The sequence below is a fragment of the Nestor notabilis genome, unplaced genomic scaffold (assembly GCF_000696875.1).
Source record: "Nestor notabilis isolate BGI_N333 unplaced genomic scaffold, ASM69687v1 scaffold13678, whole genome shotgun sequence".
Lineage (NCBI taxonomy): Eukaryota > Metazoa > Chordata > Aves > Psittaciformes > Psittacidae > Nestor > Nestor notabilis.
Genome location: NW_009939685.1, coordinates 526 through 23,916, shown reverse-complemented (window position 1 = coordinate 23,916; position 23,391 = coordinate 526). Strand labels below are relative to the sequence as shown.

Genomic DNA, 23,391 nt, shown 5'->3' with positions numbered 1-23,391 from the left:
CTCTTCAGCTTGCCAGTGCAGAGACATGTATGGGATGTGGCTGGGAAGGAGCTTCTGTGGTGAAGTGCAGGTTTGGAAAAATGATGCACTTACAAGAAGAGACACATTGGAATGCTGTGGTGGGTTTCACAGGTCAGCTGGGCAGAGAAAGTAATATCCAGCATAAAACTGCTGTGGGAGTCTCAGGGGAACTTTTAGTCCTGGGGCAGGTAGAAAATGCGCAGGTGAGTGCTGCTGCCTTCTTGCCTCTGTTTGGTCACCCTAAACTGCACTGTATAGCTGGTTCTTAGTTTTTGGTTGCTTTTGAAGGTGTATAGCAACCAAATAGGAGAAAGCAGGCCTAGGGATTTACCGCAGAGTAGGCAGCATTAGTTTTTTGAGGAGCTGTCTCTAGATGGTGCATTTTAAAGATTGACTGCATGGCTGTGTCTGAAGATTAAGGAAGAGTGGATTTGAGGGTCACACAATTTGGTTTCCTGAGTGCAGTAGTTGGTGACATACTGCACAATGTGTTTGTTGTGTAGTCTGCAAGAAAAGTAAAGTCAAATGTGAAAATATCTTGCATATTTATCGTTCCAACCTAAGGTGTCCCTTCATAACTGCTCAAACCTGTGTTTGTAGTATAAGTTACTTTCCTTTGTTTTGTTTTCTAAATGGCTAATACGTTCTGTTGATTATCAGGAAAGTGAAAATTCTCTGAGCGTAAGATTTTAATTTTTTTTTTTAAATACAGTAATTTGCTGCATCTTTGTGTATCTGCTAAATTGTATTTAACTGTGCAGAAATCTAGTGTGGCACTCTGATTTAAAACTCAACAAAACACAGGTGGTGCAGAGAAGATGAACAAAGAATTGCTTTCCACTGTCTCTTGCCGTACAAAAACCAGAGGGTGTTGAATGGAACCTGAAAGGATCTCGTTCAAGACAGGCACCAGGTAGTAAGGCTGCTGAACTCCTTGCTGAGGGATGTTCTGTGCACTAAAAATGTATATGAACTCACAGTGTAGGACAAATTGATTCAGACATTTAAGAGAAGCTGTTAAATACAAAAAACATCATCTGCAGCATTTGCCTGAGTAGTAGACAGTAGCTGGAGAGGATCTGGGAAAGTTTCTCTGCAGGTTTATGCTCCTCTATTTCTTCCAAGGCATTTCCTTCTGACTCTCTTTGATGATGGCTGAGTGAACCATGGGTGTGGTTGTCCTTAGGTACAAGGCATAGGTCCAATGTAAAATTAAAAAGAACTCTTTATGACTCAGTTATGATTCTATGCTGCCTTACTGTAAACAACAGCCAAAGAGCCAAATGCTGCAGGAGTCTGCAGATTTAGGAAGATTGTAGTGGTAGGCAATTTTGCTTGCACTTTGAAAATGATTTCTGCATAAGGGATGGAAAAATACTTAAGAAAGCTTTCCAGGAAAGCTGAATTTTTTTGCTTTTAAAAGGCTACTTTTGATGTATTAAGCATAAGCAGTAGCGTAGCAGCAGCCAGTATGACTGCCGAAGGTTTTTTTTGGAATTCACAGTTTACATATCATGTATTTACAAATGTAAATACATGTGTTCAGATAGATAGTTATAAAAATCATCAAATTACTTGTTGTGTATAGCTTTATTGGAATATTCTTAGTAGGTACTATGATGTTTGGTGTTCTCAGCAGAGAGTAGAGAGCCTTTCAAAAAACAGGGTGGGGGGAAAGGAACACGTGGGTTTAGCATTACTAGGCAACTATCTTGTAACAGTGACATTGATAATTAATATTAGAAAATAATATACCAGTTCTTGAAGCTGGTTAGTTTGTGAGGAGGTTCCAGCTACAGGTTGGTTCTAGTGTGGCGGCTTCTATGTAACTCTGTTTTTCTCTCTAGCACTGCATTCTTACTGACTGGTGCATAAACATATACTGAAAGTCTGAGTTACGAATCTGTTGCTCTAAAGTATTTCAGAATACTCCTTTAAATTTTCCAGTGATGTCAAGGCTGATGGTGCTGGAGAAGCTAGTAAACCTACAGAGATGCCTATGCAGAGAAGAAAACGTATTTCCACTGTGCCCAATCTGAAACCGAGAGCTGGGCCTTCATCTGCGCAGCGTTTAGCATCAAAACCTCTGAGGCAAGCATCACAGGCTCCTGAAGGCAGTGCTTCACTTCAGAAGGATTCGTCTCCATCAGAGGAGAGTAATGTTGAAAGCTCTTTAAAGTCTCCTATGCTGCCTGAAAAGAAAATACCTGTACCACAAGTGCCACAGTTTTCCCCACTAAAAAAATCAGCAAACAAAGAGCAAACTGTAGATGTAACTGCTCAAAAAAATGATGATACCTTGCAGAAGAATGTACCCTCCCCACTCAAGGAGAGACCAACACAGGAAAGATCAGGACCACAAGAGGAAAAGCTACCTGTGAATCCTGCTCCTGTAAAAGAGAAACGAGTATGTTCTGACCGTGAAAGGATCCTCAAAGCTCGGAAGTTAAGAGAAATGCTTAAAGAAGAGCTGAAGAAAGAGCGGATGGTAAGCCTCTGTGTTCAGTAGTGCTGATCTGTGAAGGGCAATTGTGTGATGCACCTAACACGTTATCTCTTTGCAGAGATCTTTCCTGATGATCATTAGTTGCTTACTGCTAATAGTCTGTGTTCTCATAGCTGTATGGATTTAGTCTGTTTATAAGCAGTAGTAGCACTGTGTTCCCTCATAACACAGTTATTGTGTATCTTTTGATTAGCCCCATAAGCGTTTTTGGTATGAAACCTGTGGTAAGTTTCACAGTTGGGAAGTATGGTTAAGAAGCTTGGTATTTGGGGCCCTCTTATCTTTTCACCTCGATTGTTGACTAAGTTCTGTAATTTTTAATAACTTTTCACTTGTGCCAAGTACTGAATTTCTCTTGAAAGGGTAAGTTACTTAAGGTCTGTTGGGGTCCTCTCTGACAAAGGGACGCTTTTAAGGTAATCTTACTTCAGTTGTTGGAGGGAAGGGTGGGAACAATAAACCTTCCTGAATAAGGTGCTCTCTAAACAAATAAAAATATTCATTTGGGAAATATAAAGTACTTTCAGTGTGAATTTAAGGGTGTTTTTCTCTTTTTGTGTGGAAACAGTTGAAACACAGGCCTCCAGTAATTGAGGGACGTTCTCCACCAGATCGTTCTAAAATGACCATGAGAGACTTGATATACTATCTACCAGAAAACAATCCTATGAAGTAAGTATGATTATTTTTCTCTTTCCTTAGGTTAAATTATTTTTCTTTTTTCTACTGATTTAATAGATGTGAAAATGAAAATTCTTAAATCTGGAGTCTTAGATGCAGTATTGTTGCAATGGTAACAAAAGCTGTTAGACATTTGCACATCTACTCAGTCTTCATACAGAAATAAGAATGGAGATTACCATACTAATTGAAATATGAAAACATGAACCTGTCCCCAGTGTTGATTTGTCTCTGTACAAATGCAGAATAATAGAAATAATTTTTGTGGTTTTTTGTTTGTTTTGTTTTGTGGGGTTTTTTTCTTTTTGTTTGTTTGTTTGATTGATTGATTTTTCTTGTTTGGTTTGTTTTTTTGTTTCGTTGTGTTTTGGTTTTGTTTTATTAGCTGCTGTTAAACTTTTAGTTATGGCTTCTAGGGACGTTATGACTGCCTGCCCAACCTAGTGGACTACATGAAGCTAAGCATTTCGCCATCCCAGCTGCTGAAGTGCAAAATGCACAGTAAGACCCCTGAGGTCTCTCCGTTCCAGCTTCATGGATATAGCTACTCTGTTCCCTTTACACATTTTGCTAGTAGCAAGGCTGAGTGAGAATCCCAGAACTGCATATACACAGGGAATGCTAACATAGCTGGCTTGCACAGACTGCCACAGGCAGAGGCACGGCCTTTTTTTGCTGTACCTACCAAAAAAAGCCACATAAGCAGAAGTACAGCTATCTAAGTCCTGTTCTTCCTCTCAGTAGCAGACCAGTTTTCTGCTATTGTCTGTTACCACCTGCTTGTTAATGTTTCTGTGCTTCTGTGTGATAGTTATCACTTCCCTTGTTTTGTTTTGTTTTGGTTTTTTTTACACTGAAAAATCCTTAAGCAGGTAATGAACTAGATGCTCTCACATTCTCTGTACCTTTACAGTGGATTGCTGCTTGAAATATCTTTTTTTCTCCTTGATTATACAAAAAAAGCCCACAGAATTCATTGCGCAGTGGTGGTTTTCAGCTAGACTTAAGTCTAGATGTTGTACAGAGAACTGGAAAAAAACCTTTGTGTTTTTTTGTCTGTTACCCAATAAAGCATATTTTGTGGAATGAAGCAGGAATCTATCTGTACAAACATTCATCTCTACCTTTTTGTAAAATTCTAGGTCTTCACTGGCAGAAGAAAAGAGAACAGAAAAAAGTTCTGCACTGAATCAAATGAAAGAGTAAGTGATGATGGAAATACTTATGGTCAAAAAGTTTTCTGATGTTGTTAGAAACCCACCCACCTCCCCCCCCGCCCCGTTTCTGTGGTGATACTAAGTGTAGGGGGTTTTTGGGGGTTCGTTTTTTTTTTTTTACACTGTTTGAATATCACAGCCCGTATTTATAACAAATTGTAATTTGGGACGGGAGAGTGGTTAAAGAGCATTTTGCTTTTTGGATTTGTCTATTTTACAATAGAATGAAAAGCAGATTCTAGCATTTATATGCTGACTAACTTGCTGATGGTGTGAATTGCTGGGTGGTTCATTAAATGGTTAAATGTTTGGCATACGGAGAAACCATTCAAAACACTAACAAAACTAGTATTTTTGCTTCATCTATTAAAATTTTAGACAAGAAGAGAAAAGTACTCCTGATCATGAAGATGAGGAGGAAGATGAGGAAGCAGAGAATGGGGAGGAGAGTCAGGATGGTCCACTTCTAGTTCCTCGTGTGAAAGTAGCAGAAGATGGTTCAATTATTCTGGATGAAGAAAGGTAAAAAATTCTGTCCCTGACTCATGCACAATATACAGTACATTGCTGCTTAGTTTGTGAATACAGAACAGTTACTTTGGATGGAGACAAATGCGAGTGAGTGTGTTTCTGTTGAGAGTTGAACTGTCCTAACTTAGGAAACAGTACAAATATGTGGCAAAATATGAGCAGCAGTTGTGGCAGACTTTCTCTAAAAGAAATGTTTTTGGAGAAGGAGATAGAAAGGAAGACGTCATATTTTGTTATAGTGAACAAATACTGAATAATCGTCAAACTTCCAAATGTCTACTTTTTAGTTAACTTTGTTTCTCACAGTATGCATGTCTGCTTACTGTAATTTGGCTGTCAGTATGACTTGCTCCAGCTTTGCATCTTGCGTGTTGCTGCTTTATATGTTTATGTAAATATATATTTATTAATCTGTTTTCAGTAACTTTGCTTAGAATATGGCTTTTTAAAAGTAATGATTATCAAATTATTGAGTTCCCCAGATGTATTATTAGCATGAGATTTAGGCCAAGGTTAGAGCAGTCCTGGTGAAAGAATTTGAAAGTATTCAAAAAGGATATGGAGAGGCTCTTGTGGTTTTGCAAAACAATTTTCTTGAATGTTAAAAAGACAGTATTTTTCTTTTATTTAAGTTATTTAATTATGCCTGTCTATACTGTATCTTACAAAAATCATATGTATGTTTACAGGCTGGGTTAGGATAATGAGTTTTTGCTGCATTGTCTCATTAAAATGCATGTTAATGTAATTATTAAACCTGGTTACACAGTACAAACTCTGATTTGTGGCTGGCCTGTAAATATTTAGTATGTCTTGTTAGCATTATTTTCAGGTAAGTTTCTGTGTGTGTTTGCTTTTCCAGTTTAACTGTAGAAGTTCTAAGAACAAAAGGTCCATGTGTTGTAGAAGAAAATGACCCTATCTTTGAACGTGGCTCTACAACTACGTATTCGAGCTTCAGGAGAAGTTTTTACACAAAACCATGGTCAAATAAAGGTGAGCATATTTTGGGTTCAAGTTTTGAGTCTGCAAAAAAATCTCAGTTTTCCATTTATGCTTTGTACTCAACAATTTTTATTTGTAGTGGAGTAAACGGATCTGTTTGTGTGACATAGTCTCAACCCTCCAAACTCTTAGAATAAGTAGAGCTCTGATGCTTACTGTGAAAACTGGCTTTTTTAAGAAATCAAATGCCTTGTGATGTGAATGCTGTCCCTGATTTCCTTCTGTCATGGATATTTAGGCACTGTGAAAATGCTGGTCTGCGTTATCAAAAGTGTAATTTTGGATTCTGGATTCTCTTTTCATGTTCTGCAGTTTTATGACAAATTAGAGAGTTCTTTTTGTTAAGAGGTCACTCAGCAATGTTATTAGAGGTACTTAGGTGAAATAATACGCATATTCCAGCTGAGCTGAACTTGTAGCAACAGTAGATATCCTTAAAGTTATTGATCTTGTTGCATTAAGTTTGGTGTTTTTATTTTAGGTAGCAAGAAGAATGGTTAACTGAATACCTAAGTATGTGAATCTTTTTTCTTTCTTTTTTTTCCCCCCACTCCAGAAACAGACATGTTCTTTTTAGCAATCAGTATGGTAGGAACAGACTTTTCCTTGATTGGACGGCTGTTTCCTCATAGAGCCAGAGCAGAAATTAAGGTAAAAATTAAAGCAGTCAGTAAAGCAAGTAGATGTTTGTTTTCACTTTTCTTTTTCTCATTTGCTATTCCTATGCTTCCTCTATTAGTATTCATAATTTTGATGTTAATTGGATCTATAGCAATGCCTTCTTTAATACCTGTTCCCAAGAGATATTAAGTGTCTGAAACATTAATATGCTGGGTTGAATTCCAGTCAACATATTCAGTAAATCTAGCATACCTAGACACAGTTTGTTTCTCTTTTCTTTTAATTGAAGAATGCTGATAAGCATAATTGGATGTTTGGTGAGGGTCGCCTGTGTGGCCTCTTTCATGGTATCCGCCTGGGAAACTCATTGATATTTCAAACCCTGCTTAGATGTGAAGTAAGGACAAAAATGTTGAAAATAAAAAAAAATAAAATTGTGACTAGTGTTATCTATTGGTGACAGATTTTATATCTAATTATAAACTTGTGTTCTGTGAGTGCGCTTGTGAGTTCTAACAACTTTGGTTGGTAGAAAATTTGTTGCATTGAAGGCTTATCTTGATCTACTTTTTTGTACAGTATAATGTTACTAAAAAGGACAATTATACCCTTGCTTTTAGAACAAGTTCAAACGTGAGGAAAAAGCTAATGGATGGAGGATAGACAAAGCTTTCAGTAAGTAAAGTAAATGTACCCTGCCCTACAATGAGTCATTAAATTGTAGTTGTGTTTTTTCATATGTAAGTCCTAGAGCAGCATGTTAATACATTATTTGACATTATTGTACAATTCGTGTATTGTAGCATCACTTCTTCAATTTTCTAAACTGCTAAGTGCTGTAACCTTATTACTATTTGTTTTCAAACCCAAGCTACCATAATCTATATATATGTCAACTCTAGTCCCTGCTCAAGTGATACAGAAATTATTTTAAGAAAGAATATTCTGTTTAAATTTATATAACCTTTGCTTTTTAGGATCATAACATGTACCACTGATTATTTTACAAAGCAAAAACTTGGAAAAATTATTGACTTTGATGTATTTTCTGTTTGCTTTAATCTTACAGAAGAAAAGCGGCCTTTTGACTTTGAATTCTTTGCCCAGCTGCTTGAGAAGGTCTTAGCAGATGAGGAAAAGAGGAAGCATAAGACCGTTAAAAGCCAGAAGCCAAGGGAAAAGAAGCCACCAAGGCCTCGGAAGAAGCCAAAAGGTACATCAGAAGAATGCTTAAGATAGCATTTGCAGAGCAGTGGTCAGTAATGTGTTGCCAGCAGGGGAAAAATCGCGTAGGGAATCTTTTCATTCCTTGTAGCAGACAGGGGAAGAGGATCCTGGCTTCATAGTGTAACTTTTTCAGGTGTAGTTTACTGACGTGTGGGATGATAATAACTGGTAGCAGCCCCTTTCCTAAGATGAGTTTTCTCTGGACAGGAATCTAAGACCACCCTGAAATTAGTGCTCTTCCACAGTCTGAAGCACTGATACTCTAAACAGGATATTCTAATTTAACAGTTGATAAGTATCTCTATGAGTTGCTAACAAATTCACTTTTAGAATCCTTGGGCTAAAACTGTATTTTTGGCAAGGCTGTTTCGTGACTTTTAATTTAAATTCTTCTTACCCTTAAAACTCTCTTTTTTCGAGGGCTCTGGTTCTCCTTTAATTATAGTTTGACTCCCTAAATCTGAATGGTGTGATTCTTTTCAAGAAGTCTTATAAGAGTTGTTTTAGTTTTCTGGTCTGTTCAAAATAAACGGTAAAGATTATGTTTAATTACTGTTGATCACCATATAGTGTTTTTATTACCTCAGTACCTTTGAAGCGACTTTTCAGAGATGTGCTTAAATTAGAAACAGTTATAGTGACACCATTTCGTAAATTCCCTGCTAATTCTCTGGGGTTGTTCATTTGTTTGTTCCACAAGAGCCCATTTTCTTCCTAAGTAGTATTGTGGAACAAACAAGTGAACAACCTTTTTAAAGGGGATGCTAGCTATGAAGCTACATTGGTTTTTAGGTGTTAAAATTGACATAGTTCCTGCTTTTCTTGATTTCAGATTTGATTAAGTAAAATGTTCCACCTATTAGGACTTAGAGCCACATATAGAAATTCTGTTCGTAGACTTCAGTGGTAGTTTAAAGGTACTTTATGTGTAAAGGAATGTGAGTATGCCTTTCTACTTCTCTTGCCTTTTGGAATTTGTAATTACTGGGGAACAAATTTGTGTAAGAATAGGGAAAGGTTCTTGTTGGTTAATGTTCTGCATAAATAACAAGATCAAGACAAAATATCCTAAAAAGGAGAAGGAAGAGAATTTTAGAAACTTGTTAAACCCAGAAGAAAATTTGTGAGTTATTAACTAAATAATAATTTAGCTTTCTTGTGTAAATAAGAAATTACTAACTACTATACCTTTATTGATTAAAAAATTAAATGATTAAAATTGCTTTTTCATGGCATACTTTCTGCAACTATCATCACTTCTTTCTGAAGAGATACAATTCTTTTCAGGAATAGCAATACCTACTTTTCCTGGTGGCTGTGCAACCTGTTAAAAAGTATAGGAACAAGAATATTTACTAAATTGGCTTTATATCATATATTGACTACCCTGGTGAAGTGTTGTTCCATGTGCAGAACGTGTTTACTGTTGAAGTTAATCTATGCTGAATCTTTTCTGGTAAGTCAGTGACTGACTTCTTATGGTCCTGCTCGTTTTCCTGGCAGTATATTTGCAGTGATGTATGGATTAACAAGATGTTGCTAGTGGAGATACCTTTGCCGTTTATGTTGCCTAATACTTCACCAGTCTATTAACCAGGAACTATTTTGTCTGAATAGCAAAAGCTGCCAGCACAGAAGCTGCTAATGATCAAGATGATTCTCAGGAAGCCAGAATTTCTGGTGCAGAAACAGAAGCAGATGCTGTGACAGCTGAGAAAGAAAATGAGGAATCTTTGGGCATTTCTGAACAGGCAGAAGAACAGGCTGCATTAGAGCCAGTGTTAGTGAAAAAGAAGAGAAAGAAGAAGAAAAAAGATGATCTTGAACAGGAAAGAGAGAATCTTCCAGAAGAAATGGCTGTCCCTCCAAAAATTGCTGAGGAAGGGAAGTCCCCTAAGAAAAGTAAGAGGCAAAAATGCTCACTTTCAAATATAAATTTTATATAAAGACATTGCAAACTTAAAAAATGAGAACTTGAGTTTTGATTTATATCACTGATCTATGTTGGGAGGTTGCGGAACAATGCTTTTCAAAATCAGCTTTCATACTAAATACATACTTCATTTTAGCTGAGAACAGTTCTCTTAAATCTTAACGTTTAGGCATTTTCTGCTGGGATTTTTTTCTCTTAAACTAAATCTTGCTTCACTGTAGCTAGGATTTGAAAATTGGAATTCTAAGATTTGACCAGAATGTCCAAATTGATGTAATTTTTATTCAGTAGCAGAAAAAAGCGTGGTATGTGATGCAAAGAAAGATGATCATGCTACCTGTAGAGAAGAATTGGACAGTGTTACGGAAGGAAAACAAGATGAGACTGCTGTTACAGAGGAAGAGAGATCAGAGTCCCTTTTACCAGTGGATGACACAATGGAGAGAGAAAGTGATGTCAATTTATGCAGGTAATGTTTAAAATCTTAGGTTATCTTTTAAAGTCTTAAAAGCTTAGGCAAAATAAGAACAGTTCAGAGTTTCAATACTGGTTTTATTCATGCTTATCATCATGTTAACTGGCACAGAATGGGCAGGGTTTTTTGGTATTTGGGGACCATCACTGGGTTTTCAGAAACTGTTTTCAATTTACACTCTTAGTGTATTTTCTGCCCTGATGGGCTGTCCTTGTAAAATTTATTTATGTTAATACTAAAATCCCATCCAAAACTGCTTCACTTTTTGGAGTGTTCATGGACGCTATTGGCTTATCCTAACTCCTGATATTTCTTTTAAAGCACTGCTTGGTAATGTTGCTAAGTAGTGTTGCTATACACTTGGAATTTATATCTGTTTTCAGTAAGATGTTTCTTGTGGGAAAGGTATGTTGCTTGGACTTTATTTGTGCAGAATCTGGGTGCGGAGCAAGCTTTTGTTTTCAATTTTGGACATTATTTTACTAGAAAGGGTTATGTTTATTCACTTGTTGAATGTTTATTAAACTTGTTATATAAGGAAGTGGTAAATCTAAGAAGTCGTTATGAAGCTGTTACTGCTGCTTCAGAATTTAATGTGTTAATTGTTGTATTTAGCTGTATTGTACTGCTTATTATTTCATACAGATTCCCAGAAAATTTTATGTGCTTTAATACCTCATTGGAATCATATGAAGGAACAGATTTGTCTTTGAACTCTATAATATAGAGTGTTACAGAAAATCAGGGGAAAAAAGGTTTCTGCGTACAGTTTATATTAAAGCCTGCTCTAATAATCAGATGGGATTTTAACATCTTCTTGTAATAGTATTACAAAAGTTGTTTTAAAGCTCGTATCCTGCAAATATCACAAAAACTTCTCAGATACTCTGAAACACATAAGTAATGTGAAATTTGCATATTTTTTGTGGAACTTGACCTATCTGTAAAGAATAATGCTTTTTAAATTAAAATACACTAATATGGTTTTGTGTGCTTTTATTGACTTCAGCTTTGAAGATAGCAATGAAGTTATACTAGAAATGGAACCTGCTAAACTGAGCATCCTGGATACTAGAGATGATACATCACAGGAAAGCCAGATTTCAGACTTACCAGTTTCAAAGATCAGAAGCAAAGAAAGACAATCTGAAGAAACTAGAGAAACAAAGGTGTTTTTTTTTCTTTTTTTTAATGTAGTTCTTACTTCTTAAGCAATTCCTCTTAACCATTATAGTGTTTTTGTAGATCAAAGCCCTTTTCTTTGCCTGTTTTTGTGATGGTTTTACCACTAGCAGAAAAAAGGCAACAAGTCTGAGAACATCACCAAAATTTAAATATTACCAATTTGGTTGGCTTTACTGAGTTGTCTGCTGCATTACATTTATTCAGAGAGTATCTGTGCATGCTTGGCTTATCTCATAGACAATTTAAACAGCTGCATAGTTTAATTATTCACAAGTGAAGCAGTATAATATCAATGGTAGTACTTAAGGGCAAGATTTTGCTGTCCTGTGCTTACTAGCACAGTGTTGGAAACTGGTTTGAGAAGGATGAGCAATTCAGTTGTTCATGCTACCTCAGGATGGAAACCTTTATAAACCCTTGTCCACTGGTACTGGCTCCCTTGAGAGGTTTCAGGAAAGATGTAAGAAACTGGACCAAGACTGAATGATCTTCCTTTGAGTACAGTCTAATCAGGTCCAGCAGTTTAGGAACCTTCTGAGATTGTGTCTGGCTTCTTTTCAAGCCCTTGATGCACCTCCTGCTTGTGAGTTTGTCTAGCTGCTTTACTGCATTCATCTGTACTGTTGTGGTGAATTGCATACTAAAGATGAGAGTTCATTCCTTTGTTTACTTAACTTAAAAAGTGTATTCTTTGGATTGTTTAAAGATGATAGCTGGTAGTTTGATATGAACTATACTTCCATTGTTACATTTCTGTTCATATTTATGGTGTTCCTGGTTATCTTTTCAAAGCTATGCTTGTTTATAATGCCAAATATTCCTCTCTCATGATCTGGATGATGGGGCGGAGTGTACCCTCAGCAAATTTGCAGATTACACAGAACCAGGAGTAGCTGCTGATACACCAGAAGGTTGTGCCGCCATCCAGAAGGACCTGGAGAGGCTGGAGAAATGGGCTGACTGGAATCCCATGAAGTTCAACAAGGGGAGGTGCAAAGTCCTGCACCTGGGGAGGAACAACCCCAGGCACCAGGACATGGTGGGGGCCACCCAGATGAGAAGCAGCAGGGTAGAGAAGAAACCCAGGAGTCCTGGTGCACACCAAATTGAGCATGAGCCAGCAATGTGCCCTGGATGCAAAAAAGACTAATGGAATCTCTCTTATGATGAAATGAACAGTTCAGCCTGGAGAAAGAGAAGGCTCAGGGGGATCTCTTCAACAGCTGTATAAAAACCTAAATGCAGGGTGCAAAGAAGACGGAGCCGGGCTCTATCAGTGGTGCCCAGTGACAGGACCAGAGGCAATGGGCACAAACTGAAACACAAGAGGATCCTTCTGAATAGTGGAAAATACAGTGGAAAATACTTTTCCAGTGTAATTGAGCACTGGCACAGTTACCCAGAGAGACCGTGGAGTCTCCATCTTTGGCAATAATCAAAAGGCATTTGGGCAGGGTATTGAGCAACCAGCTATAGGTGGCCCTGTGTGAGCAGATGATCTCCAGAAGACCCTTCCAACCTCAAACATTCTGTGAACCATATTCTTGTTTCTGCTTTTTTTTTTTTACATTACAGGAAGAAGTCTACATTTATCAGTTCCTTTCTGTATTTTTTTTCCTTATTCAGAACAAAGACATGCATGGCTTACAAAGACCGGATGAAAAGCAGAGTACATCAGAAAGCGATTCTCAATCTGAAGTCATGTAAGTAAAGGTATTTTTCCTTGAATTTACTTGAGCTTAACCTGTATTTACTTGATTTGGATACAGTTCTAATTGACCACCGTATGCTGGACTGGATGGTAGATCGTGATAACTTTTGAGTAGCAATGCTTTGACCGAGATACAAAATTTTATGTGGGAATGACGGGGAGGACTTAAATAAGCTTAGGAAAAAGCTAGCCCCACTACAATAGCAACAGTAGAGCTTCATTCAAACATTTGAAAGTAGATTCCACTGAAAGCCAGCAAAGTTTATTTGACACTCTGCGTTAAGCAGCATATTTTCTAATATCAGAAAGATGTTATGTGTTTTTTTTAAGGTTATTGCTGCATTACCTATGCAGTCTGTGGTGTTCTTGAAGTACGTCTTGGATCATATAAGACTTCAAGTTTCTCTTTGGTAATAATATATACCACCTCTTTTTACATCATAAGGAAAACTGACATGCCAGCAGGCAGAAGGCGTTTGCAAAGACCTAAACCCAATTTAGTGAGATCATCTGTAAGGAGAGAAGCATCAACACAAAAGAAGACGGAGGCTGAGACTTCATCTTTGAACCTTGTGAATGCTGATGAAAAGGTCAGAAGGAGGAGCATTGCTTAATATGCTATGCTCTTGATGCAGTATTGGTTTTCATCAGTGCTGGTACTGTGGACCAGCTACAGTCTAATAAGTAGTATTCTGAGTACTGCTTCTGAGATATCTGCACACTTGTCCAAGAGTAATATTCCTTGCCTCAATTCCAGTGCTCTGAGGAAGACAGTAGCAGAAGGAGGAACGAAGCCACAGAAGTAGAGAACATGGCTTTGGGTACTAAATCTGAGTAAGTATTGAGATTGCTTTTCCAGTCTTCTGGAATGAACTAACCATAATTGTTGATTTATTCTACATGGCGCTTTTACAAAAAGACAACAGTAATTGTGAAGTTTTAATATGAATCTTAAATTTGACTTCGGAATTTTGTTGGATGGTATCAGGTGGTACTGTGGTAGAAGGCATGTGCTTATTTTTTTGGGAATTTGAGGAAAGCATTACTTTATGAAGTACAAACTGTGCTTGAAATTTGGCAGGAGGTAGAGGGAGAAGTGATAACTATGCCTTTGCCTTCCTCCCAGCCTCAGTTGCCAGATAATAGCTCTGCTTCTGACACTTGCAGAAGCAGCACCTGTGGTATACAGTCTAGTTAGATTCCTCCCCTGTGTGCTAACTTCATACTTTTTTCTTAGGTAGATAAATTGAGTTTCTACACTCTGTAAGACTAAAGAAAGTTTGGCTCTTTTGTGAGGAAACTTGCATAAGTTTGTGCAAATCCTTCCAAAGACAACCCACTTACACTAAAGACAGCTGTGCAAGTCATTGAATATTACATAGACTTGAATATTGTGGAGTAAATGTCACTGTTGTGGATCCTTTGTGCAGAGAACCTGAAAAAAATGTAATTGCAAAGGCAATAGTTAGAGGATGTCGACAGAGATTTAAGCCTAATATTACAAGAGCATCTGGAAAGAAAGAAGAGCCTGAAAAAGATGCAGGAAATGATACAGTGTCTCATCCACAGCCTGAGGAGGAAACCGAAAAGGTATTTAATAGAGTAAGTTAGCTGGAGATAATGTGTTAGCTAAAAAGTTGCTGGATAGAATAGCAATGTTATCTTTTTAATTTTCTTCCCCTGAGTATGACCAGGAATCAGCCACTTAACTTAACCTGCAGTGACAGTGTGGCACTGTTTAGAGGCCTCAGCTAAGCTGGAGCTTGTCATTCGAACAGTAGATGCCAATAATCTTTCAGGTCCTGAAGCAAATACAGCTTTAGTTGTTTGATAGAGATTTTACTGCACCTTTCTGACTGTGTGAAATGTACCCCTGTAACTGTCTCTGTCCGTCACAAGCAATCCACTTTGTATCCTGTTACGGACAGTTACCTAGTCTGTTCGGTGATGCTGTACTTTATAAATGTAGGAAAGTTAATGTCTTAATGTTATATTTCTATTTAGAACACTGACCGAAGTAATAGGTCTGATGCTACCAGTGAAGAAGCTGGAGAAAAAGGTGATGAAGTCCTGGAGACAGTGCCTCAGTAAGTATGTGAAAAATGAGAAGACATGCTACTCTCCGACAATTTGCCATCCTTTTCACTTATGGTAGTATTACATATTATTGTAATTAGAGAAGTTTCTGAAGAAACTTCAGGAATAAAACAAAAATTGAGGGAAGAATAGGAATCTTTTTAATGCATGAAACAGATTAAATATTTTTGGTTTAAAAAAATTAAAAAATAAAAAAGCATTGCTTTTAAATGAGGTGTCAGTCATGATACACGCAGAAAAAAGTCGCTTGAAAGCTAAAACAAGTCTTCTCTACTAGCTTTAATACTGAAAAGCGTCAATTTCAGTGGCTGAGTATTTAAACAATTGGAAAAATTCCAACATACTGGCATTTTAATGCACATGTTAAGAAGTGTTTCCTGTATTTCTTTTCAGTGGAGAAATGGCAGCTGTAGTGCAACAGGAGAAATGTTTTACAGGAGAGATTGTTTTGAGAGGGATTAAAAAAAGGCTAGTTTGTATCTGATATTTTTACATTAGTAAGATTATGAAGTTATATATGTGTTTTCTGAATGTTTGTGATTTCTTAACCCTTCATTAAATTAGGTCCATCTGCCTCTAGACCAGATAGGAATACAAGAAGAGCCATTATGGGTCAGAAAAAGGGCTGTCTAGTGTGGTATCCTGTCTCCAGTGGGAAAAGAAAAAGAACAGGGCAAACATAAGTTTAAACTTGTCAGGTACTTTTTCAGTCTCTAGCAGATATACTTCTAACCTTACTATTTCATGAAGTTAGTAGTGCATAGCTCTGTTTTAGATAAGTGTATGTTGTTTAAAAGAAAAAAAAAATCACTTCTCCAAGTCTCCTCTCACTTCCATATGTGGTATGTAATTATGGATCTTAAATATTTTTCCAGGTCTAATGAAACAGCTGGTTTACAACAAGATGGCAAACAGAGTGTGCTGCAACCAGCACCTCTAAAGAGAGGCAGATTGCAGAGACCAAAACCAAATCTAGGAAGGAGTGTTCTAAGACAGAAAGACCTCACAGCTGAAAAAGCTCCTGAAGAGGAGAAAACTGAAGGTGGAGAACTACAAAAAGATATGATACACCATAAGGATGAAAGCAACGATCCGTGCCTTGAAAATGTAAGTTTCCTGACGAGTTGCTTAGGCACACTGTTTTGATAGGTCCTAAGTAGAAGCCTTTAGTATCAAAGATCTGGGTACATACCAGACAATTTGTAAGCATAGCCTTATCATGCTTTGTTTATCCTTTCAGAATAAACTGAATTGTCATAAAATTCCCGCATGCTTGCACTTGGGTTTTATTTTACATGGATAGATGGATTATATCTCACTCGGTTGTGTTATTTGTGATACCAGATCTGAAAAGAGAAGTGCAGAGAAAGGCGATCTCTTGGAAAAGAGACCACTTCAGATAGAAAATTAATAGGAAAATAAGAAATTTTTACTTTTAAAATATCTAGTTGGATGCACAGGAAGCAAGAGACATCTTTTTGAGTGTTTTTCTAAGAGATACTAAAACAAACGTTTTCATTTCCACTTGCTCTGCTAAAAGAGAGGTTGAGCAACTCTCATCTTAGAGTGAAACTTTTTCGGTTTAGGATGTGACAGTTCATGAAGACACTCAACCAGGCAATGTGACTTTAGAAGGGGATGTTTCTACAGATTCTGAGATGAACTCAATACAGGAAAAGTCCTCTGAAGCAGAAAGGTATGAAAATGAAAAGGGATTGTAAGATATCTTGAAACAGGTTCCAGATTTCAATACAAGGTAAGGTTATTTTTTAAATGGAGAGAAGTAGTTCAAAACCACCGATATCCCTAGGTATTCTTGATTTTTACATTCAACTTCAGCATTAAAACCAAGTTCTATATCTGTAATGAGATGTTTAATCAAGACAATACTAAACTTAAACAAACAAAACCCCAAGAGCTCAAAAGCACTAAATATGTATGCCCTTGGATATTGATTTATCTTTAGACTGTGAGCCTGATGCTCAGTTCCATAGTTATCTTCTCCATGTTGGTCCTAGCAATGTGTCCCTATGTGTTTATGTAAAGGGTTTGGTTTTTTATTAAATTGTCCTTTAAAAAGAACTCAAAATCCACAACTGTGCTGTAAATCTACTGGGTAGTTTTAAATATGATTAGACAAAGGCATTTTTAAAATGTTTATACTCTCAAAGCATGCACGCAAGTTGTTCTGAAATGGCATCTTTTTTTAACTTACCTTTGCTCACCTATTTGTAAGATACACAGGTTTTTGATGGCGTTCAAGGTGCTTTTTTCGGATCTTTTTTCACCATATAATTAACTTTATTATTCTTTTAAGAAAGATAAGATTTTTTATACTTGGCTACTGTATTGAAGAGAAATACATAAAAGCATGTCATTCATGACTTGGAGAACGACTGTTGTCCTATGCCTTCAGTTGTTCTTTTTGTTTGTTTTTGTAGGGAGTCTGGTCCTCAGAAGGAAGAGGAGAAAACTGTTCTATCAACAGCTTGGCAACTAAAGAGTCGATTCCAGAGACCAAAGCCAAATTTAAGAACGACAACTAGTAGGAAGAAAGTGCTGGATGTAAATAATACAGGTGTATCACAGGAAGATACCAACAAGGAAGGAAGTTTGATACAGTGTGACAGTGAATGTGGCATCCTTCTTGATACAGATGTAAGGCACTTTTTTTCTTTTTTCCCCTTTTTTAGTTATATTTGAATTTTTGGGTTTGTGAAATTAAATACTGATGATTTAAGAAATACAAAGTTAATATTTTTTGAATCCACGTTTTCAGAAGCTAAATTTTTCTACATGAAAACTCCTATACTTTCTACTTGGTTGTGTGTGAGGAGAAAAAGATTACCTCCATTCTGTATCTTGTTATGTGTCCAAACATCTTTCTGACTTGAGGTGGCCTTGTAGAGCTGACAGGGAAGAAAGAAAAGTATTAATAGAACATGGCAAAGAAGAAGTATAGATTTCAAGCTATTTTGTTTTAGATAAACAAATTTTGTATTTGTCCTTGAAAGACTAGGAAATTATTAGTGAGAGGTTAGAGGGTTTTTTCCAGGGAACACTTCAGAGGGTGACTAGTACTGGACTTTGTACTAATTGTACTGGACTTTGGACATCATGTCTCCTTTTGGTTTAGTATTATGACTTTTCCCTGGTTCTTGTGTTTACTTTTTTCAGGATGTAGGAAAACATCAAGTCCTGCAATCATTGGAGCTCTTAGGAAAGGAGAAGTCTGTTGGCTCTCAGGAGGTTTCTGAGAGTCCAAGCTGTAAGTCCCCAAAGAAATTTTCAAGATCAGAGGATGGCGAACTCAAGTCTTGTCTACCCAAGATTAGCCAAGATGACACCTCAGCCACTAACACAGAGTAAGGGCTTACCTACTTTTGTTTCATGACTTCTACAATGAAAATATTTTAAAAGGAAATCGTGTCAATAGATTGCCAACTGGCAAAGAAAATCTAATAAAAATACTGAATGAAATCTTAGTTCTCACAGATTTGACACTAGTGATACTAAAATTCCAGTTACTTCTATGCTAAACATTAAATTAATGAGCATTCATTTTACAGCTGTTTCATCATCTGAAACACAAGATTCATTTAATGTAAGCAGAGGAATACTGGTTTGCTATCAGAGAAACCATGTGAAAATTGACTTGACTTTATAGTAATAGGCAGGCAGTAAGTTAATACCTCCAGTAAGTTAATTAATTCTGTTGTGGAGCAGCTCCTCGGTCACTCCCCCACTTCTTTCCCCCTGACTCCTAGAGGGATGGGTAGGAAAATTGAAAGAATGTAAACCCCATGGGTTGAGATAAGAGCAGTCCAGTAACTAAGGTATAATACAAAACCAATACTGCTACCACCAATAATAATAATGATGAGGGAATAACAAGGGGAGAGAATATAAAACTAAAAGGGGAAAGGAAAAAAAACCCAATAACCAGCAGTGATGCACAATACAATTGCTCAGCACCCGCTGACCAGGACCCAGCCCGACCCAAGCAGCGATCTGCCTTTCCTGGTGACTCCCCCCCGTTTCTATACTGGGCGTAACGTGCTGTGGTATGGAATACCACTTTGGCTAGTTCAGGTCAGGGGTCCTGTCTCTGCTCCCTCCCAGCTTTTTGTGCCCCTTCTCATGTCAGAGCATGAGAGACTGAAAAGTCCTTGGTCGGCATAAGCACTACTGAGTAACAACTAAAAACATCGGTGTGTTATCAGCACTGTTCTCAGACTAAAGCAGAAAACACAGCACTGCACTAGCTACTAAGAAGGAGAAAAATAACTGCTGCAGCTGAACCCAGGACAGAAATACATGGTGAAACCAAGTTTTATGTTTGTAACTTAAACTCGGCAGAACTTTACTTTTACATGGTTTCTTTTAAAAACTCAGTTGTTTTTTATACTTAAGTATAATGAACCTGTGTTTGTTAATGATGTGCTTTTGTATTAAATTGCGGGTTTATTTTTTTTCTGTCTGACTTTGCACTGATAGCAAAAATAGCACTGGAGAACATAAACAAACGCCTCTTCAACCTGCCCAATTAGTGCGGCGCAGATTCCAGAGGTATAAGCCAAACTTGGTAAGAGCTGTTGTAAGGAAGGAATTACAAATACCAGAAAAGAAGATGGAGAAAACTCCTGAACCAGAGCAGTCAGTATTGCAAGAAGATGAGTCTGCCAGTACTCTCATTGTAAGTCTTAGTAAGTGCTTTGTGTTCAAAAGCATGGTTCCAAGTTGCATGTTCTATTTTATGAACGTAAATTAGAGCATCTAAATTTCATTCCATGAAGCAGAGATGCTACACTAGATGAAAAAAAACCCCCAAGCCCTGGTATGTTGAGGTGTTGCACGTACCTCAACAGACACTTTACTAAGCACTGTAAAAGGTATTAATCCTTGAAAGCCATCCAGTATGATGAAATCAGTGAAGTCTACAACTTATGCTATTAATGTCTTCTGGAATAAGAAGATCTGATTTTGATCAGATTGCATTATAGAGAAAAGGATTATGCAGCATTTAAGGTAAATGCTAGAATAAAGATGTGATTTATATTACAATACAGAAATATTAGCTTCTCTGTTTATCTTTCCTGTTTGGATGAATCAAATCTGTATTGAGGAATCTAGTATAGAATATCAAGAGAAGGTATAGGATAGCTATTTTCCTGGTGGTTTTTGTTTGGTTTTTTTTTTTATGTCTTATTAATTTGGTAAGCTTTAGCTTCACCACAACAGTCCCTGACACTCCTCTACTTTACACAGGTAAACTGAGTCATTCACCTACATGTATCCCCACAGACACTTTACTAGGCACTGTGAAAGGTACTGAAATCCTTGAAAGCCATGCCAGTATGATGAAATCTCTGTAACCCTTTTGTGGGTTGCTCATGCCAGTGGTGTAGGCATGACTGCACAGACTTGCCTTAGATCTCGAACATGACTAAGCTTTCTAAGAGTGACCTTTTTTTTTTTTTTTGAGTGTTTTTTGTTGTTGGTTTTTTTTTTTGAGCTGTTTTGTTCTTGCACCTCTGTAGTCCTGGCTTGGAGTACTTGTGTGCCATGTTCCCAGAGAGGAGCACAAGTACACTGCATTTGTAATCTCCCTCTCGGTGCCGCAGTGTCAGCTAACCCCTAACTGAGATAGTTGTTTGCAATTTAGCTTTGGCTGTTCTAGACCTGTGGACCATGCTTATACATCTCCCCTGTGCTGTGGAAATCTGTAGAACCACAGCAGGTCTGATGATCCTCTGTACTAATAAAGCTGTCATGGACCTGGAGTGCTGAGGGATGTGTTTGAGTGGCTTATTTGTGGAATTAGTGTGGCAAATACACAAATAAAAACAGCAAGGCCCTATGAACATGAGGTTATAGTGGCTTGCATGTGTCTGTGCTGTGCTCTGCAGTATCCAGTTTTAAAAGGTTTTTCCATTTGCCAAAGGGTTTTGTTTCCATAGAGTTGATTGAATGCTAAATAGAACTGTGCTAAATAGAACCCATAATGCTTGGGTGCATATAGCATTTAAAAGCCTAATTCTAGGTAGCCCAGGACTAAGACTTTTCGGTTCATGCTTGTCTGTAAATTGAATTATGTGCTTAGGCAGATTACCCTCAATAAATAAAAGGTGATTCTTTTCTTGATTCAGGTTGGTAAAACAGCACAGAGATCTGTAGTTTGTATGTTCTTATACAAGTTCAGTTTAGTAACTTGCTTGCTTGTCTTATTCTTCATGGGGTTTTTCTTTTTTTTTTCTAATTGCAAATTAAAGGGTACAAATGAAGCAGTATTGTGTCAAGCAGATGTATTGAGCAAAGTGGAACAGGAACAGCAAGAGGTGCCTCAGCTGCCCTGTATTTCTGAAAACATATTGTGTGAACAAAGCAGGTGAGGCTAGAGTTCATCAAAACTGCACTTGAAAAAACTTTGTGTGGTACATGAGACACCTTCGCATATGTTAATTCTTTTGTTCCTTGTTACCTGTCTTTTCCCAGTGTTCAGTGCCTATAGGCAGCTTCTTCCCATGTTTTCAGAGCACACTTTTAGTTGAGCTGAACTACTTGTCATTGTTTATTTGGTACATGCTTGATCTGCATGAGCTCATCGATCTTTTGGACTAGGCTTTTCTTTCATTTGGTTTGTATTTGCATATACAGTGATCAGTAACATGTAACAAGTTAAAATTGTGCAAAATGTCAGAGATCTGTCTTATTGATCCCAGTGTGCTCTTCTATTTTACTGCTGTTCTTGTTAAAACAAGCTCTTAAGCATGTATTAGACTGCAGGTACTTTGATGTTGGTGTGGTTAGCAACACAACTTTTTGCTTTATTAAAAATACCTTGACAAAGAAATCTGTTTATTCATCCTTGCATGTTAATGATGAATGCTCAAAATAAGAAATATGTATTTGAAAAGATAGTTGTCTCTATTTTAAACGAAACAGTGTTTCAGTCTCTAACCCTTTTGTATAACTGTTGATTCAAACTTAATCAATTCAGAATTGCTTTTTTCTTCTCTCAACCAAAGTCAAGTGACATAATTTTCTTTTGGTTTGTCTGTTTGCTTTAAATTCACTAGTGCTGAAAAATCCACTTCCCAAGAAGGCAAGCTGGGTGCTCTGGGATCAGGACATTTCATAAGGAAAGCATCTCCAAGAATTAGGCCGAACCTAAAAAGAGCATATAGGGAAAAAGAATCTCCAGTGGCACGAACACTTGCTGCTCCAGTTGAGGAAAAAGCAAATAAAGGAGAAAATCTGCCTATGGTAGAAGAATCTGAGGAACTTCCTTCCTCAAAAGTAAGAATCCTGGTCAGATGTTTCTGACTATACTTTCTGATGCTTGGTTCTGCACTAGGACATCCAAATAAGCTGTTTAAGCGCATAAATTAATTTTGGACTAATAAGAATACATGCTTGTTTAATATTTGCACTCTATTGTGAAGTCTTCAAAAATTCTGTTAGTGACACATTGGTAATATGTAGACTTCTGTTATCAAATCTAAAGATCTCACTTAAACGTTGAAATTTCAGTCATGTTCATGATACATGAGGTTACCTACGTGTCATATTTCTGTTGTTGGGTTTCTTCTGAACTCCTTGGTTGTTGCTCATGGAAGTTTAAGAGAAATTTTGTCTCAAGTTAAGGTCTTGATCATAACTTGAAATGCTTTATTTTACAGGTGATATATATTGTGCTAATTCTGTTTGGTTTTTTGTTTGTTTGTTTGTTTTCTTCCCCCTCAACTGAAAGGATGACATGGAAGTACCATTGTCTGTGGAGAGTTTGGTCAAGGATGACAATCTAGACATAAATCTGAAAAGTAGGAAGTCAGAAACACTCTGTTCCCCTGAAAAATCACCAAACTGCCACAATAAGGCAGAACAAGAACAACAGCTATCTGAAGATACAATAGGAATCATTCAGGATACTGCAGAAAGGTAAAGTTTGTTGTTGGCAAAATACACAAAGTTTTTGAAGAGCTTTTTTTATTTGCCCAGTTGTTTTCATCCAGCATTTGCTTTTTGAAGTGTAGTTTCTGAGCTGTACTAGATACACTGCGAAGGTCACTAGGTGGCATCCTTAGGTAATATAAGAGTTTTTAACAGGCTTCTTCTCAAGGTTGTTTTCCTTTTTAGAAAGTACTTTGCAGGAGAGAGTAGAAGTAAATAATCAGAGTC

At 37.2% G+C, this 23,391-nt stretch overlaps 1 protein-coding gene across 1 annotated transcript; it reads left to right on the top strand.

Annotated features, from left to right (window-relative positions):
• Positions 1–216: 216 nt before the first annotated feature.
• LOC104401334 (transcription factor TFIIIB component B'' homolog) lies at positions 217–23,151 on the top strand (the record flags this gene model as incomplete). The annotated part of the gene is given in 26 exon segments (XM_010019985.1): positions 217–224; positions 1,969–2,508; positions 3,089–3,199; positions 4,351–4,410; positions 4,804–4,947; positions 5,819–5,952; positions 6,518–6,612; positions 7,203–7,257; positions 7,652–7,795; positions 9,427–9,711; positions 10,034–10,211; positions 11,227–11,386; positions 13,029–13,105; positions 13,559–13,703; positions 13,871–13,947; positions 14,544–14,703; positions 15,118–15,200; positions 16,086–16,317; positions 16,797–16,799; positions 16,869–16,966; positions 17,652–17,868; positions 18,388–18,575; positions 19,708–19,906; positions 21,483–21,598; positions 22,290–22,509; positions 22,964–23,151. Coding segments are annotated over 26 exon segments (3,917 nt in total), but the record flags the coding sequence as incomplete, so codon positions are not given.
• Positions 23,152–23,391: the final 240 nt, after the last annotated feature.